The following is a 16550-nucleotide window of genomic DNA, read 5'->3' on the forward strand; positions in this document are numbered from 1 at the left end:
GTGACATCTTAGGATTCTTTGTCCAAATATTAAATCATATATATATATGCTTTAATATTTTGTAAAGATTGATGGATTTTCTTGGTTTGGAGAATAATCCACATCTTATGTCATGGGTAATGAATTATGGATCACTTTTTGACTTGGGAACCATTTTTTCAAGTAAATAATTACAATTTAGGTTATTTATTTATTTATTTGTTTGTTTCGATTTTGTGTAGATTGATTAAACTCTCTGCATGGTAAGACACACATGAAAAAATTGAAATTATTTACATAAATCCTTTGCAGCTAAGGAAGAGAAGAAATTCTGGTCCTGAATTTCCTTTTTTAACTTTACCCTTAAAGTCGCCCATGAATATATTCTGATTTTAGGTATTGTTCAAACTTTTTTTAAATATTCCCACTTTTGACACATACTCCCAATTGTCACATTCCCAAATTTAACTTCCTACACAGGCCATATTTTATTTTTTTTAAATGTCCAAGATTCCATTTACAGTTGAACTCTAAGCATAAACAATCAAATAAATAGACGATAATGTTTACTGAAAAATAAAAAAATAAAAAATAAATAAAATGGTTTGCCCTGTGGCACGTGTCATTAGGGGTCACGTTTAAGGAAGATATACTAGAAGCATCCAAAACCTTCGGTAGAATATTTTTTATATTGGGCCGGCCCGGCCCAATTCGTCTGGGCTGGCCCATAATTCCATCTCCTATTTCTAATTAAGTTCCATTTTAATGGCGGATGCTTTCAAGCTTCTGCGACTGCGCAGAAATCAGAGCAGCGGTCGAAGGGCTCTCGCTGAACAGAATCTCATAGCCGTCGCGGAAGGTATCCATTCCCGGGGCTAGTAGCTGCCAGAACAACCCTCCGGCGGCCGCTCCTCCGGCGGCGGCGGACGAGTAAATCGCCGAGTAGATTCTGTCAAACAGCTCGTCTCTCTGATCCGTACGGTATCCCAAGTCTTTCGACGATTTTCCAAACTCGGCGAAAAGCAGCGGCTTTCGAAGAACATTCTGGGCGTCGTGAATGTGGCTGTCGAGCCAATCGTTTAGGAACGAGATCTGGGCTTCGTCACTTCGATTCGTCAGCCTGCGTTAGAAAATCAATTTTTAAATAAAAGATCAAATTTTTATTTTTAGGTTTTGTTTGTGGGTTACCATTGGTCTGGATATGAGTGGACGGTTGCGAAGTCTATCTCTGGAATCTGATTGTTAGTTAAGAAATCGGTTCCGACATGAATTTCTTGTGGATTGAACTGCTGCTTTTGTGCATTTGATTGGCCGTAGAAGCCTTCGAGTCCTGCTTCGAGGAGGTGGTTGCTGTCTATGGATTTTAGGTAGGTAGCCATTTCTGAAAGCCAGGCCTGACGGAAGAAGAAGAAGAGGTTAGAAAAAAAAATTCCCAAATTTGATGGGGCAGAAGAAAGAACAGCCATTGAACAAGAAGAAGGACCTGTATGGTGGTTCCAGAAGGATCAATGGTGCATCTAGGTTCATTCATGAGCTCCCAAGCCATAATAGTGGGATCATCCTTGTAGGGAATTCCAGTGAAGGTGTTATGTCTTGTGAGAACAGCCTAGTATCATCGTCATCATTCATGATTCGGACAAACCTAAGTTTATATTAATTCAGACAGTTTTAAGTACCAGGAAGAACAAGAAAAACAAACCCTTTACTTTAATGTGGTTTTTGTAGAATTGTTTCACAACTGAATTGGTGTAGAATTCATCATCAGACAGCAAATTCTGCCCCTGATTTCTTGCCCAATTCACGTACTGTCTCTTTCCCCCGTCATCCTCATAATTGTTCACCAGGCTCAGTATCAGCTTCACCCCATATTTCTTAGCTTCACAAACCACAAAATCCAAACCCTAAAAAAAATTAAAAATTCAGAACCTGAACCATTCAATATATAAAAACAACACAAATGATGAATCTGAATTAGTCACCTGAAACATCTGCTCATTGTAAGAGCCAGGATTGTACTGCAGAGGGGCATATCCGCCATCGCTGAAAGCCCAAGCTCGAGCAATTCTGAGGCCATGCTTAGCACCCTCTACAAATGCCGATGAGATTTTGCTTCTCTGAGATGGATCGGAGGCCACATACATCAGCCAGTAGGCATTAAATCCATTGGCATAAAATCGGGACCCGTTAAGACAGAAATGCACTCCTTCAACTGTGACGAACCCATTATCCTTTGCAGCACACACCCCCTGAAGTTTCTGCTGATCGATCAAGATAACAAAAAAGAATAATATCGTCACACCACAATATCCCTTCATTCTCTCATCAATTCTCAGTCTGTAAGAAAATGGTGGAAGTTTTGTGGTCTGTATTAGTATTTGCTTTGAACAACCACAAGTGATCATTTGTCCAACCTTCCATTATTGCAATTTCTCTCAGCCTTTCTTTACTTATTTTCCCCGCTACTTAAAATTCGAGCAAGAAATTTATGAATCTGAATAATTTATTTTCTGAGGCTGTGGGATGGCACAGATGCTGCTGAGGTGGGCGGTCTTTATTAGTTTGCAGATGCTCACGGGTTGGGCTGCTCCAATGGCAGACATTCATAGCCATATGCAGACATGTATACATTATAGTAGTAATTATTGCAGTCTCGGAGTATGTACTTCTTACGATAATGTTTGATGGAGTGTGTGCAATTTTGAGGACAAGGGAAATTATTGTTGCGTAAAGACGAGGATGAATGCAAGCCGTTGATTTTAAGTGGGGTGCGAGATCAACGATTGTCATTGCTTGGGGCATTTGAGAAGCAAAATTATTTTATTTTTAAAAAATATTCGTGTTTATACCTTTTTACCACTTAAAAACATTAGGAAATTCGTTTTAATTCCAATTATAAATCTATAATAGCATTCATAATGATAAATTGAATTTATTTCTCAGCTATTGCAAATTGCATTTTCAGATTAGTACTAATACTGTTCAAAGGTTGAAGAACATGTTACTAACAATGTGCGAAAATTGAATTTTTAAGAACAAAAACCAATCCTTAGTCCCTCCCAAAAAACCAACGGCTACTTCCCCTCCCGCTCCCCCTCTTACACAAACTGATCTTCCGTCCAAGCCAAATAACCAAAAATAAATAAATAAATAAACAAATCTCGAGCTCGAAACTCCGACTGCCGCTGCCGCTGCTGCTACATCGCTATTCAGCGCTGATCCTCGAAGTTGAACTTGTTCCATGCAGCCTGAGAAATAGAAATAGATCGAGCAATAAACACATGAGAATATGAGACTCAGCTCGATTAACCAATTTACGACAACGGTTTATTTCGATCTACAATAGGTACTATTTTCGTGGAAAAAGATGTACCTTAAGGAGATCGAAGACCTTCTCGCATATGTACTTCTGCCGAATGCTGGCTCCCCGTTGCTGCAGCTTGTCGGGATGTACATACAGCGTCGCCTTCCTGTAGGCTTTCTTGACAGCAGCAGGCGTTAGCATCTCTGTAAGGGGAATAGGCTGCCAACCGCTGTCTCGCCCAAGGATCTGCGACGAAAATGAACTAATTAAGCACAGAATCGACGAGAACCAGGCAGAAAATCTTTATCTGCTGTTATAAATGCTAGTAGTTAGTTTATCTCAAAGGCTTACATATTGCAAAGTCGAGAGAAGCGCGCGCAAGTTTCCCTCCTTCCCTGCAGCCCATCTCTTAATGTCAGCGTCGAGAGATTCCGACAGTCGCTGCAATGTAAAGACGACCGTCCTCAAAACAACATAAACGACATTTTTAGCTGTTAGGTAAAAAGTTAAATCGTTCGTAATAGCTTACATTTCTCTCCACCTGCTCTTTTTGGGCAAGGAGATCGCGCTTGTTCTTCTCAGCCAAGGCTTTTGCCTATAAAGAGTAAAAGTTAAATATATGTCAAAATTTTATTTGGTGTAGTTCTTATATGTAACGGAGAAGTGCATACCGCTCGCTCCATAATCCTCTGGTGCCTCTCCAATCTCGCCTTCCGTCTCTGCGCCGATTCTGCACCAGCTGTACTCTCCAAGTCCTGCAAGAAAGCTCATTACGTCATCGACTGAAGTACAAACGATCTTCGAGGAGGTAATGAAAGAGAAATACTTACCGTGGAAGAAACACCGGGCTTCGCTCCATTATTTCTGTCAGCCACTGCTCTCGGCTTCGTAGGTGTCTTTTGAGACATTACCTTCTCCAAAGCACGTCCACGAGCTTCTGCGGTGGCCCTTTCTACTGCGGCGCGCTCTGCCCTGAGCTTCTCCTGAGCTCCCGTCATGAGCCGTTGTTGAGCTTCGGCTTTCTCTGCAGCAGCTTTTTCGGCCCTTTCTCGAGCTTCGGCAAACGCTCTTTCACGAGCTTCCCGGATGGCTCTTTCTACGGCCAATCTTTCCCTTTCCCGCTCTCTTGCCCTCTTGATGGCCTCGATTCTTTGCTGCACATCTTCAGCTGCTTCTTGCCCTTTAGCTTCGACGGCCTTGTTTGATTCTTCGGGCTTGGTTGGTAACTGAGAGGACAACCTTTCACTTTCTTCCTCGGCGAATATTCTTTCGTTTGAAACCTCGGGTTCGTGCACTGTTTCTTCCTTGCACGAACCATCGTCCTTCACTATTTCTGCACGCTCTGCATTTTCAGGGCTATGAGCTGATGCAGATCCTTCATCACTCTCGGAAGTTTGTTCTGACACTGGTCTTTCGTCGGTGAGCTCAATTTCTTCATCTCTACTGTCGGAGGAAATCTCATCAGATAAATTGTTGTCACTGTCTGCCTTGGACGGATGCGCATCTTCAGGAGAACTTTCTTCGATCCCAACAGTTTCGGTCTTGAAACCTTCTTCAGATGCATTTTTCTGTCCGATTTCAACGAAGTCTCCCTCATCGCCACTACTTTGTCGCAAGCTGTCCTGTCCCAGCATTGCATTCTCCTCCAGATGGGAAAATTGTTCGGCCTCGACGTTCTTATCGTTTTGTGGATCGTCATTCACCGTTCTCTGAAATTGTTCCGAGGCTTGGTCGAAGTCAACCTCAGAGGCTTCTCGAGTCGCATCAGTATGCTCTTCATAAGCAGGCTCCTGAAGATCGAAAACATCTCTATGTTCTTCAGTTCTTTCTGTTGCTCTTGTTTCTTCGATATCCCATATTGGTTCATTCTCCTGAACCTCGGCAAACTTGCTTGCCTCCATTCCTGCGCTCTCGTCCGCTCCATGTTCAAAAGTACCCTTAGGTGTTTCCTCGTGGCGATCTTCACTTCTCCCGGCTACGTTCAGAGGGATCTTCGTCCCATCCACATACCAAAATGTGTCACTCTTCTGACCTTCGGCGAAACTGTCTGCCTCCACCTGCTCAGAAGCATTCTCGGACGTCTCCTCATTACGATATCTACGAATATGATTTGTTTCATCGACATCCCAAAATGATTCATTCTTTTTAACTTCATAAACATAGTCTGTCTCCGCTGGTCTCTCGTCTGCTTCATGCTCAGAAGTACTGGCGTGTCCCTTCCCGTCGCAAGCTTCTTCACTTCTAACAGCTTCTTCAAGAGCGCGATTAGCTTCCAGCACATCCCAAAATAAATCATTTTTCACCGAAACACTTGCCTCCATAAATCGACTCTCGGTTGCTTTACTCTGGGAAGTATCCTCATGTCTCTCTACAAATCCATCCTGTTCAGCTTTCCCAACTACTATTTCTCGCTCGTCTCCATCACAAGAACAGTCCTGTTTCTCGTCAATTTCTGGGTCGAAAGCTATATCCGTATTTATACTCACCTCCATTGCATCGACTTCATCCTCCAATGCCTTCCCCAGATGCTCTTTCCTTTCCAGAGATAACTGCGCCTCCTCTTTCCATCTCATTTCATTCGCTCCAACATCATTTGCTCCAATGTTATCTTGTCCATTATCCATCATATTACACGATTGATACAGAAAAGCATCGAATGCTGACTCATCCAGTGTGGTCGAGACTCCAACATGTTCTTCAGACAAGTTCTCATGCCTTTGGACATCATCTTCTTCTACCACCATTTCCTGCTCCAGAGCTCCTCGAGAAGTATCAACCGCCCTCGCCAAAGGCTCAACACTAACTTCAGGTACTTTCGAATGATTAAAAGTAGCCTGATGCGTCTCCAGCCCCGGCTCCTCCACAATTTTGTCCAGATCTTGCATCCTTGGCGATGTATTCACATCACTTTCTGCAAATTCCTCAAGAACTTTAGGTCCAGCACGATTAAAAACCATGTCTGTTTGTTCTGAGGTCTCTTCGCCATTTTCCATCCCCGGAAGTTCAGGGGAAACTTTATCCAGAGAGAGCTTCGAAACATCTTCACTGCCTGACTCCAGAATTGCAGTCCGACTATCGCTCTGACTGGAACCAAATGTAAACAACATACCTCCCCGAGCAAGCTCTTCTCCACGTTCTTCGGCTGCTTCAGCATTCCCTTCAGATTTACCAGTATCAGGAGATGAAACATTTTCCCCAACAGATGGACTGCATTTTCCAGCAGCCCCTGTAAAGTTAGCATCTAAATCTTCATTCTCCTTCCCATAAATGTTCTCTTTCGAGCCATAAACCTCACGATCAATCTTAGTTTCCTTATCCAAATCTTTAAGGCGACTACCACGCGATCTTGTCTTAGATGTGTCTTTGTGACCGGCTTTCTTCCTTTCCATTATCAGTTTAGCCAATCGTATGCTTTCTTGCGCCTGCTCTATGGCTTTCTTCAAGGCCGCAGCAGATGCAGCTGCATCAGAATTTCCATCAAATTCCTCGTCAAGCAGAGGCGGGGAATACTCGGCAGGAATCTTCTTAGAAGCATCTGCCCGGGCGCGTTTGGAATCATTGCCACTGGTCGGATTTGGCGCATGGTTCGAAGACGACGGCAGTTTTGTTTTGGCATTAGCTTCATTATTATTGTGTAGAACATCAGGCAGGCGAGACTTCTCGACATTCACTCCACGCTTACCTTTGATATCTTCGACTTCTGCACTGAAACTCCATGTGCGACTGACGTCACGCTTCAATGGAGGCACCGGCTTGCGATCTTCATTCTTATGGTGACAAGGAGTTTCATTAACAACGTACGTATACCCTGGAACTGAATGGAGCTGGGCGACGTGTGTCTTCATATTCGATGCTTCGGTATCCCATTGATTACTTTTGTTAAAAGATACATTAAACTGTTGCTTCACTCCATCCGCTGATTGATCGGATGCCTTTTCAGGCGACTTTCTAGTGTTTCCTGAAGAATGTGAAGTACCTGGCTGGCGCAACGGTGGCTGAGAATCCGCAGGGGACCTGCGCCGAAATAAAGTGAATTTAGAACAAGGAGAATTGGTTGTAATAAAGACCAGCGAATTCCAAAAATTTCCACATAATCTACACCTTGCAACTTCATGTATAGTCATCACTCATGTAACAAAACACAGACAAGCCGCAAAACAACTACGGATATGAATTATATCGACAATCCAATCAATACGACAAGCCGCAAAACAACTACAGATAGGAATCATATTGGCAAAATCCAATCAACATGAAAAGCCGGAAAACAACTACAGATACGAATCATATCGACAAAATCCAATCAACACGACAAGCCGCAAAACAACGGCAGATAAAAATCATATTGACAAAATCCAACTAACAAACTCCCATAACTCACAAAAGATAACATCAAATTCCTCCTTTTTCTACCCGTTTCCGCATCGATACTTTTACACGTGGAACAAATCGAATAAAGAAGATCATCCTAAAATCCAGGCACGATCATAGAAGAATCTCTGCTTTTGTTTTATCACCAAATCTAAGAAACATTGGATGCACTGTGATCAAATAGTCCTAGCTCACAAAAGACACCAAACATACAGGCTAAATACATCAATCCATTCATTTCCTGTAAGAACAAATAACTACAAACTAACAATCTGTTACAATTACACTAGTTGACAAAGAAGCCTGCCAGTTCATCAAACTCGTCTCCTAACTCTTGATCAATTGACGAACACAAAATAAACTAAACGACAGAAAGTTTACCCTCAAAACCAAAGCCATGATTTTTATTCATTTATTCTTAATTAAGTCTATCAAAGAACATCAATCCATTAATACCGATCAGAAGCATTTTCAAGAAACTGCAGTCAAAACGCTAACGGCAACCAAACCAAGACAGGTAAACATCGTTCGAATATCAACAAGAAATGACAGAAAATTACAAAAAACATAACCAAAAATATCTAAAAAAGGCAAAGCTACGATTTTTCTTGCGAAAGGGAGACAACGTCAACTCACCGAGGTTTAGCTCTCTTGACAGAAGTACTCAACAGCTCCTCGTAAGGGACCGCCAAATCATCGTTTCTGAAGGCACCAAAAATGTTGGAGTAATCAAGGTCCGAGAGGCGGTCATAGCCCGACCCGACCCACCCACCCGTGCCCGGAAGATCAAGCACCGGAATGGAGGTCGGAGACCCGGCGAAAATCTCGGTGTAGTCGTGAGTTTCCAGCTCCCGCCGTCTCCCACCTAGGGAAATCAAAACGTCGTCGTAAGGGTTCTTTCCGGCGAAGGAAAGCCCATCCGTCGCCGCCGCGGAATGCCTCCGCCGCTGCGGAGGTCTCGACTCCATCGAAAATGGATGCAAAGCTCGACGCCCTGTCCGTTCGTCTATCTGAAGAAAGCAAGGGTTTTTCGTCCGATTGGGATTTCTTTATTTCTAAATCTTTTCTTCTTCGGTGAGGTTTTTGTCTGCAGAGAAAAGAATTCTGCAGAATCAGACAACACCAGGAAGAAAAAAGGAAAATTATAAAAAACAAAGAGGGAAGGAGATGAAAATGAAATCAGGGCTGTTTTCAGAGAAATTAAATAAATCAATTAAATAAAATCGAATTACACATATCTCGTAAATATAAATGAATAAAAATAATAATCAGATTACAAACTGCATGTTACAAAATTAATATTTAAAAAATGTCTTATTATGTCAGACAGACAATTGGGCCCACCTGAGGAATTACGCGCTACGTCAGGTTTATCTGGTCCTTTTCTTCAAACAATAATGCACATCTCAGCTTGTGGACTGTCCAATCATATTACTCTGGCGCACTGCACCCGGGCGCACCGGATCGCAGCCCCCAAAAGCAAGGTCAACTTGCGTTCCTCTATTATTATTTCTTTTATGCTTTAATTTTATTTTCAATAATGGTTTATTTGACCGGTAATCGGAGACAAGAAATGAGGAAATAATATTTAATTGATAAATAAATATTTTTCTCCTTAAAAAAAAATGAATTCGAAATTTCCATCGAATTATTACTACACATTTAATTAATTAATAATTATCTACGTTACTCGATGCTCTAATCACAGTTCCAGAATGGCAAATTTTAATAATTAACTGTGATGAGATTCAGATTTAATAAAGACAAAACGACATTTAAATTTGTCTCTCTTAGAAACACGGAAAAAAATAAAATAAAATAAATAAATGTCCCGGCATTTAATTTTTGTTTCACCTAATTTTATTGGAAAATAAGTGTCAAATTAATTGCACCAGATTTCATTACAAAAAATAAGAAATACAAATAAAAGATATATATATATATATATAGATAATCCGCAATAATTTATTTGTAATAAAATTGGTGGGCATTTCCATTCCATAAAAAGAAAGGTGTCTTTCTAGGGACATTATTGGCAAACAAAAAACATGGTCTGAATGAATGGGCATGTTGACCACATGCATTTATTTTAAGTCCCAAATTTTTTTTGTTATTTATTTCAAATTTAATTTCTTCAAAAGCCAATAGTATTAATCACATCATTAGGGAGATCAAATATTTTGTCACAATGGGTTTTGAGACAGAATGAAGTGTGTGAGAGTTGATGTAACGTAAATGGATATTTAGATTTTTAAAAATAATCATTAAAGTAATCAAACATTTTTCTTTATTTCGAGGAATCCAATAGTGAAGCAATTATGTTTTGAAAGAATTGAAGAGATTTAAAGCATTTAAAAGTGGATATGGGATGGCCCATAATGTAAGGCTTTTACATGTGTGGTGTGGTTTTTGTTTTTGTACAAGAATGTTTTTGTTTTCGAAAATTTCAATTAATTAGGTAAATAAAGGGAAGTGGGGTCGACTCATTTTGGGGGGTTTTACATAATATTATTATGTAACGCATTTTTTAAAGTGTAATATATAATATTGTAACAAAATATTAATTTTGAAATTGAAATACTGCATTTAGGGTATATAAAATATGATGTCATTGAATTAAATTTATAAATAAGTGATATATTTAATTGATTTATTTTACTTTAGCAGGCGTTTCAATTTCCAATGGCATGCTTATTACACGAGTAGTGTAACAATTGCAGCCATGGATTATGCAATTTTAATATTTTTTGATAAAATGTATAAAGCTAGCTTTATATCATGTGACCTCTGTAGTGGTGACTATATATTTTTTAATTAATATAAATTTCATAAATTATATATATAATTGTGTACAATATTACAAATTATTTAATGAGTAATTTTAGAGTTTTAGAAAATAGATTGTAAGGGACAGCGTGTAAAATATATATATATAATATATATTATATTGCTCTCCACCAATAATTGATTAGCTTTTGCAGCCACATATGTAATTATGCTATTTGAATGTAATATTGCTTTTGCTTTTCCTCTTTATATTGTTTATTTTTCTTTATATTCACCACTTTTTAAAAATAAATATTCCTTTTCTCCGTTTCCTCCCTCCCTTTTATTAGAGTAGAGCAGGGCATTTTGGTCAATTCAGGGAATAAGAATTGTAGTTTATTTAATTATTTAAATGATAATTTAAGTTATGCGGCACAGTGTGAAGCCCATCACACAATCGTCATATATTATTATTGGGCTTTAAAGGCCCAGTATTTTAATGGACCGAGCCCGTAAATAAATGTGGCCTGGATTCATTCAGTGGCTTTTTCTGTTCTGCCTTGAAGAAAAAGAAATGCAAAATTCAAAGGATCTATAAGCCAAATTCTGCCGGTGAGGAACGGAGGTGCGAGGGAGATTCAGTGAGTAATTCAGGTTTGCATTTTCTTCGTTTGTGGAGGCGAGGATGTTTCGGAACCAGTACGATACGGATGTGACGACGTGGTCGCCGGCGGGGCGGCTGTTCCAAGTGGAGTATGCGATGGAGGCGGTAAAGCAGGGTTCGGCGGCGATAGGTCTGAGATCGAAGACTCATGTAGTGCTTGCGTGCGTTAACAAGGCGAGCTCCGAGCTTTCATCGCACCAGAAGAAGATCTTCAAGGTTGATGATCACATAGGCGTAGCTATTGCCGGACTCACCGCCGATGGCCGAGTGCTCTCCCGATATATGCGCAACGAGTGCATTAATTATTCGTATACGTACGAGTCGCCGCTCCCCGTTGGACGTCTCGTTGTTCAGCTTGCTGACAAGGCTCAGGTTTAATTTTATGTTCTTATTTGAACCTAAATGTTTCAGTTTTCAATCTCTAATTAGTGTGATCGTTTGTTTATTGGAACATTGCGTGATTGAGAATTAGGTTTTAGGGTTGAGGCTTGCTGATGTGGGAAATTCACTCTGAAGATAAATTGATGGATGTTTATCAACACTCCAATTCACCTTTTTGGCGAAACTGCTATTTCTTCTATTTTACATTTCGATTGCTCATTAGGTGGTATATTCTCTGAGAGATTGGAGGCTTTCCTAATTAAGGCTTTAAGTAATATTTTTGTATTAGGTGGATAAGGTCCAAGTATATGATGAAATTTACTTATAGGCATTACAAAATTTCGATTAGATGAACTTAAGAAATGAACTTTTGCAATATTTGCCAGCTTAGAAGATTCTTTGTGTTTATAGACAATAGCATAGTGAGAACTGTACCTTTCAAGTTGCCTTGATGATTGGCTGCATGCTTACAAGTTATCTACTGTTGTGTCACATTTGAGGGAGTGGCCATTGTGCTGGAAAGCAAATAACCCCACCCCCACAGAAAGGATATGGATGATTGGAGATTATGTTTTGTTTGGGAAATCTAACTTAATGTATATAGCATATCTTTTGCGAGATATAAAGTATGATCTATGGAAATTTGTCCGCATGTTGGCAACAGAGCTGCAATGAAACCCCCACCATCAAATGTGGTGCAGACTGTTATCCTTGAGCTGATTCTCAGCTTGATGATGACTGAAACTACCTCCTTGATTGTCCATGGACCGGTGTTTATGTAAAGCTCTACTTTATGTTTAGACATCAAATTTGTTTATATATTAGTAGTAAAATCCATTTATCTTTAGAATATTTCTGTTTCTTGATGAATTGCTCATACATGTTTGATGTTAAGAATATTGTCGCCATAATATCTTGTGTTTCTTCTCCTCTTGATTTCTAAATGTAACTTGCAAGTTGTTGCGGACTATAGATTTCTGTGTGCAGGCATTTTCTAAATGTCTTATTTCTTGTTTAAAGTAGTAGATTAACCACAGTCCCAGTACTGAATTATGACAGGAATCTGTTTAGGGGGCTTTCTTCCATACGGTCCGTGGTAACACTTTCTTTTATTTCTGCTTCATCATTATATTTATGCAGGTCTGTACACAGCGGTCATGGAAGCGACCATATGGTGTTGGCTTGCTAGTTGGTGGCTTAGATGAATCCGGAGCTCACTTATATTACAACTGCCCCAGTGGTAACTACTTCGAATATCAGGCCTTTGCAATTGGATCTCGCTCACAGGCTGCAAAGACATACTTGGAACGCAAGTTTGAGAGCTTCACAGAGTCTTCACGAGAAAATCTAATCAAGGATGCACTCTTCGCATTGAGGGAGACCTTACAGGGTGAAAAACTAACCGGCTCAGCTTGCACAATTGCAATACTTGGAGTAGACGAAGCATTTCATATATTAGATCGAGACACCATGCAACAACTGATCAATGAATTTGAAGTAGTTACTGACGAACCCCCACAACCCCCTTCTGATGAAGCTGCTCCTCCCGACCATGGCAGCAGTGCCACCGATTCTGGTCCTTCCACCGCTGATCCCGCCACCACATCAGACCAAGGTGCGGCTCCTATGGACATTTGATGATCTTCTTCTTTATGTGGTGTTAACAACATATTGCACTTGAATTGCAGCTATTTATGCTTATCCTTGCCTTGCTTTAGAACATCCATTAAAGCATGATGCAGGATATAAACTTCAATTGGCTTTTCTGTGTTTACTTCTATTTAGTTTGCATACAATTTAGATCTTGAAAATAATATCCGCAAATGGCAATGATCCTTGTGCATATAGGTAAAGTCAAAAGTCACAAATTTTAAATACAGCAGCTGTAGGCATCAATAAAATCAGAGAGGCCTATGATTCAGCTTCAAACAATGTCTCCAACAATCTTTGTCCTTCACAAGACAAACTCACCACCACCCTCTGGAATTGGGAGCCCTTGTGCCTCCATTTGTCTGTACATCCACTGCCAGTTCTCCGGCGTCACCTCGCCGCCGAGCGATCTGATGACCGCCCCGCCGCTGCAAACACTGATCTTACAGCAATCCTCCAGTGATAATCCCTTCACCAAACCATACAGAAATCCGCCGGCGAAGAGATCCCCGGCACCAGTGGTATCGGCCACCTTAGCTTCTCCAATTGCCGGTACACGGACAACCTAGAAATCAAAATTTTTCTTACGTTGTTAAGATGACGTATATGCTCGAATAGACCGAGTTACACAGACCTCTTTTCCGTGCTTTGCGATGCATCCTTTGGGCCCTAATGTCACCACAGCCCATCGGCAGTGTTTCGACAGAAATTCAAGAGCAGACTCGGGATCTCCACAGTCTTCGGCTCTGCGTTTTAAATAGCCCCGAGATCGACAGAATCAGAAAATAAGCAAGTGCTCGAAACTACTCTGTTACAATAAAGATAGCAATGCACTTCACCTAAGCAGTTCTGTAGCTTCATCCTCATTGGCAAAACAGAGGTCTATATTTCCCGATTCCAATAATTCGACAAGGGGCGCCCTGAACTTCCGAACCATCTGAAGAAGCTTAGATCGTTAATTCAACGAACAATATTTCCAAATCAGACCACATGAGAATGCTTTGATGTCCTTTAAATATGATTACCTCAAAACTTGCGAGATCTAGCGAAACAGAGACCCCCTGCTGCTTTGCTATCTTAATTGCTGCTCGAATAATTTCGATATTGAAGATCGAATATCTTAGCACAAGCCACTGCACCGCGAAAAAAGACATTGGTAACTGAGACATACATTATCACTCAATATACGACATTTATGCAATAAAGGGCTCACCTTGGAAGCTGTAAAATCTTCTGCAGTCAATTCATTTGCCTGGTTGACGATGACAAAGATCATGAGGCAAATAGAGAGCAGACTAGCAATGTTGCTAATAAAAATTCAAGTTGCATGCACCTGAATTTTGACAGCGCTAGAGAGACAAGGCCGCATAGTTCGATTACCAAACTCATCAACTAAGCAAACACACTGCATCAAAAACTTCAAGTCAGGATTGTTTGATTTTTGTACGTTAATTAGCACAGAAAGATTAAGCAACTCTCCAGAATCGAACTTAGAAAACATCATGTAGAGGCAGAAGAATGTTCACCTGTGCAGTTGGCCCTGTTTTCGGCCTCAATCTTGAGAGATCAACTTTAGAAGATTTCATTTTGTCTGTAAAGAAGGTTCCTTGATCATCGTCTCCACACGCCCCAATTATACCACAAGTAACCCCAAAACCTGCGGCGAGACCTCTGATAGTGTTGGCAACACTTCCCCCTGCAATCGTCTTTAATGGCGACGAAACTCCGGGATATGCAACAATGTGATGATTAACCTCACTCAAGATGAACTCCAGCTCTGCAGATTCAACCTAAGGAGATGACCAAGGCAAGACAGAATGATCATTGTAGCCTGCCTAATCACAAAAATTCAATTGAATACACTCTCCACATCGAACCAGGAAACTTCAGTGCCCACAGATGCTTCAATAGCATGTAAGAAAGACCATCAATATGAAGAATATGGACTCATTTAATCACATAAGCATTGAGACGCTCGGCTGGCAGACAAGAAACAATTTTGTTGTCGATAACATGAAGCATCTGACTAACAGATTCTTAAAATCAGATACCCCCTGAAGAAGTAATAAAAACTTCAACTATTTCATTAATTGAAGCACAGCTTTTGATAGAACAATAGTTTCTGATTCTAAAACTTAAATGGTATCCAGAAACACCATTGGTAACCCAATATGCAGCAAGAACAGACCAAAAATCAGAAAAACATCACAAGCAGGAATTAAGAGGAGTACAGGAAAAGAGCCGCCGGGCTCGCCTGGGATCCGGGAGAGGAGGGAGCCATCGACCCTTGCGACGTGGTCCACCAAAGCTGAGGGCTGTAGCCCCATTACCATCGGCGGCGGCGCCGCATCGGCATCAACCTCAGCTGCTCCTCCATTCTCGTTTATTTTCAAATGAATCTCGATACCCATTCTTCTGATAAATTCTCGTGCTTTCAGTCTAGATTTACAGGGTTCTTGTTGGAAGACAGAACACAGATGTATTCTGATTTATAGAGCACCTTATTATAGACACAGATGTATTCTGATTTCCGCAGAGTAGGTGGGGCTTAATAAATTAACCACAGATTAATTTGAGAAAACCTCTTGGGGTTCTTTTCTTATTCATTTTTTAAAATTTTATTTTTTTTGATATTTTTGCCAGTCAACTGCAGTCCTAATTAAAATAAGTAATACTCCTAGTTGAGTACCAAAGTCTAGTCTTGGCCGACATATTTATGCAACAATTAACAAAAGGGAAGAAATGACTGAGTAGATCATCAGCAATTACTACACATTACAATGTACCAGGTTTTCTACAGTCTCACGTTTGTTGGTTTTCAGTGGTCCATCTTCCAAGAAACTTCGTGGAATTTAATATAGCCGGCAGCCTGACATGGTGGTGTTGTCTCTTGTTGGAGTTCACGGTCAACAAGGTTGGATCGGATTTTGCATAGTGTTTGATGTTCATGTCTGGTCGGGATCATCTTGGTAGGGCTCCATCCTGGCTTGAGATCACTGAGTATCAAACAACTTAACTGCATTCTGCAACAACCACATCGTATTCCCAAACAATACAAATGTCAGAAAAATTAAAAACGTAGCTGCCAAACTAACCAAAAAGATATATAGATATATGTGCCAATGATCGGGCTTTTGAGTTTTATCTGGGAGGATGTAATAAGGGCGAATTCTGCTGGAGTCTCTTCCATCTTCCAAGCACCAATCTTGAATCATATGAACTCCTCGTACAGAGTCATCCTCGGTGTACTATTGCCTTAAAATTTCTGACCCAGATTAGAGAATTTAATAGAAGTGTTCATCCTTATCTTTTTAAAGGATCTGAAAATTGTTGCATTAGATTTGTTTATTTCTTGATCTTGGGAATCTTGATTAGTTTTGATGGCGAATAGTCAATGAGGTTTCCACTTTCCCGAGTTCCTACTGCACCCAAGGGGTG

At 40.5% G+C, this 16550-nt stretch overlaps 4 protein-coding genes across 5 annotated transcripts; 1 reads left to right on the forward strand and 3 right to left on the reverse strand.

Moving 5' to 3' along the window:
- Positions 1–528: 528 nt before the first annotated feature.
- LOC127247021 (mannan endo-1,4-beta-mannosidase 7-like) lies at positions 529–2514 on the reverse strand. The gene is made up of 5 exons (XM_051268720.1): positions 1959–2514; positions 1686–1880; positions 1463–1585; positions 1168–1373; positions 529–1099 (listed from the first exon to the last, which is right to left on the reverse strand). Exons 1-5 carry the CDS (start codon positions 2379–2381, stop codon positions 742–744), a joined length of 1305 nt encoding a protein of 434 aa, XP_051124677.1. The 5' UTR covers positions 2382–2514; the 3' UTR covers positions 529–741.
- A 386-nt stretch (positions 2515–2900) lies between these two features.
- Positions 2901–8828, reverse strand: LOC127246514 (auxilin-like protein 1). The gene is made up of 7 exons (XM_051267953.1): positions 8288–8828; positions 4111–7294; positions 3952–4035; positions 3810–3875; positions 3632–3721; positions 3350–3526; positions 2901–3224 (listed from the first exon to the last, which is right to left on the reverse strand). Exons 1-7 carry the CDS (start codon positions 8617–8619, stop codon positions 3186–3188), a joined length of 3972 nt encoding a protein of 1323 aa, XP_051123910.1. The 5' UTR covers positions 8620–8828; the 3' UTR covers positions 2901–3185.
- A 2148-nt stretch (positions 8829–10976) lies between these two features.
- Positions 10977–13236, forward strand: LOC127246415 (proteasome subunit alpha type-1-B-like). Its single transcript, XM_051267799.1, has 2 exons — positions 10977–11453; positions 12603–13236. The coding sequence occupies exons 1-2, from the start codon at positions 11103–11105 to the stop codon at positions 13098–13100; spliced, it is 849 nt and encodes a 282-aa protein (XP_051123756.1). The 5' UTR covers positions 10977–11102; the 3' UTR covers positions 13101–13236.
- A 40-nt stretch (positions 13237–13276) lies between these two features.
- On the reverse strand, positions 13277–16428 carry LOC127246411 (uncharacterized). Of its 2 annotated transcripts, XM_051267762.1 has the most exons (10): positions 16233–16428; positions 15919–16135; positions 15344–15551; positions 14639–14902; positions 14446–14517; positions 14326–14364; positions 14138–14245; positions 13952–14049; positions 13747–13858; positions 13277–13677 (listed from the first exon to the last, which is right to left on the reverse strand). In XM_051267762.1, the coding sequence occupies exons 2-10, from the start codon at positions 16059–16061 to the stop codon at positions 13417–13419; spliced, it is 1305 nt and encodes a 434-aa protein (XP_051123719.1). In that variant the 5' UTR covers positions 16062–16135; positions 16233–16428; the 3' UTR covers positions 13277–13416. The 2 variants fall into 2 exon arrangements, with proteins under 2 accessions (XP_051123719.1, XP_051123720.1); XM_051267763.1 differs by having other exon boundaries at positions 15344–15527; positions 15919–16426.
- Positions 16429–16550: the final 122 nt, after the last annotated feature.

Source organism: Andrographis paniculata, unplaced genomic scaffold (genome assembly GCF_009805555.1).
Source record: "Andrographis paniculata isolate CXL003 unplaced genomic scaffold, ASM980555v1 Contig30END, whole genome shotgun sequence".
Lineage (NCBI taxonomy): Eukaryota > Viridiplantae > Streptophyta > Magnoliopsida > Lamiales > Acanthaceae > Andrographis > Andrographis paniculata.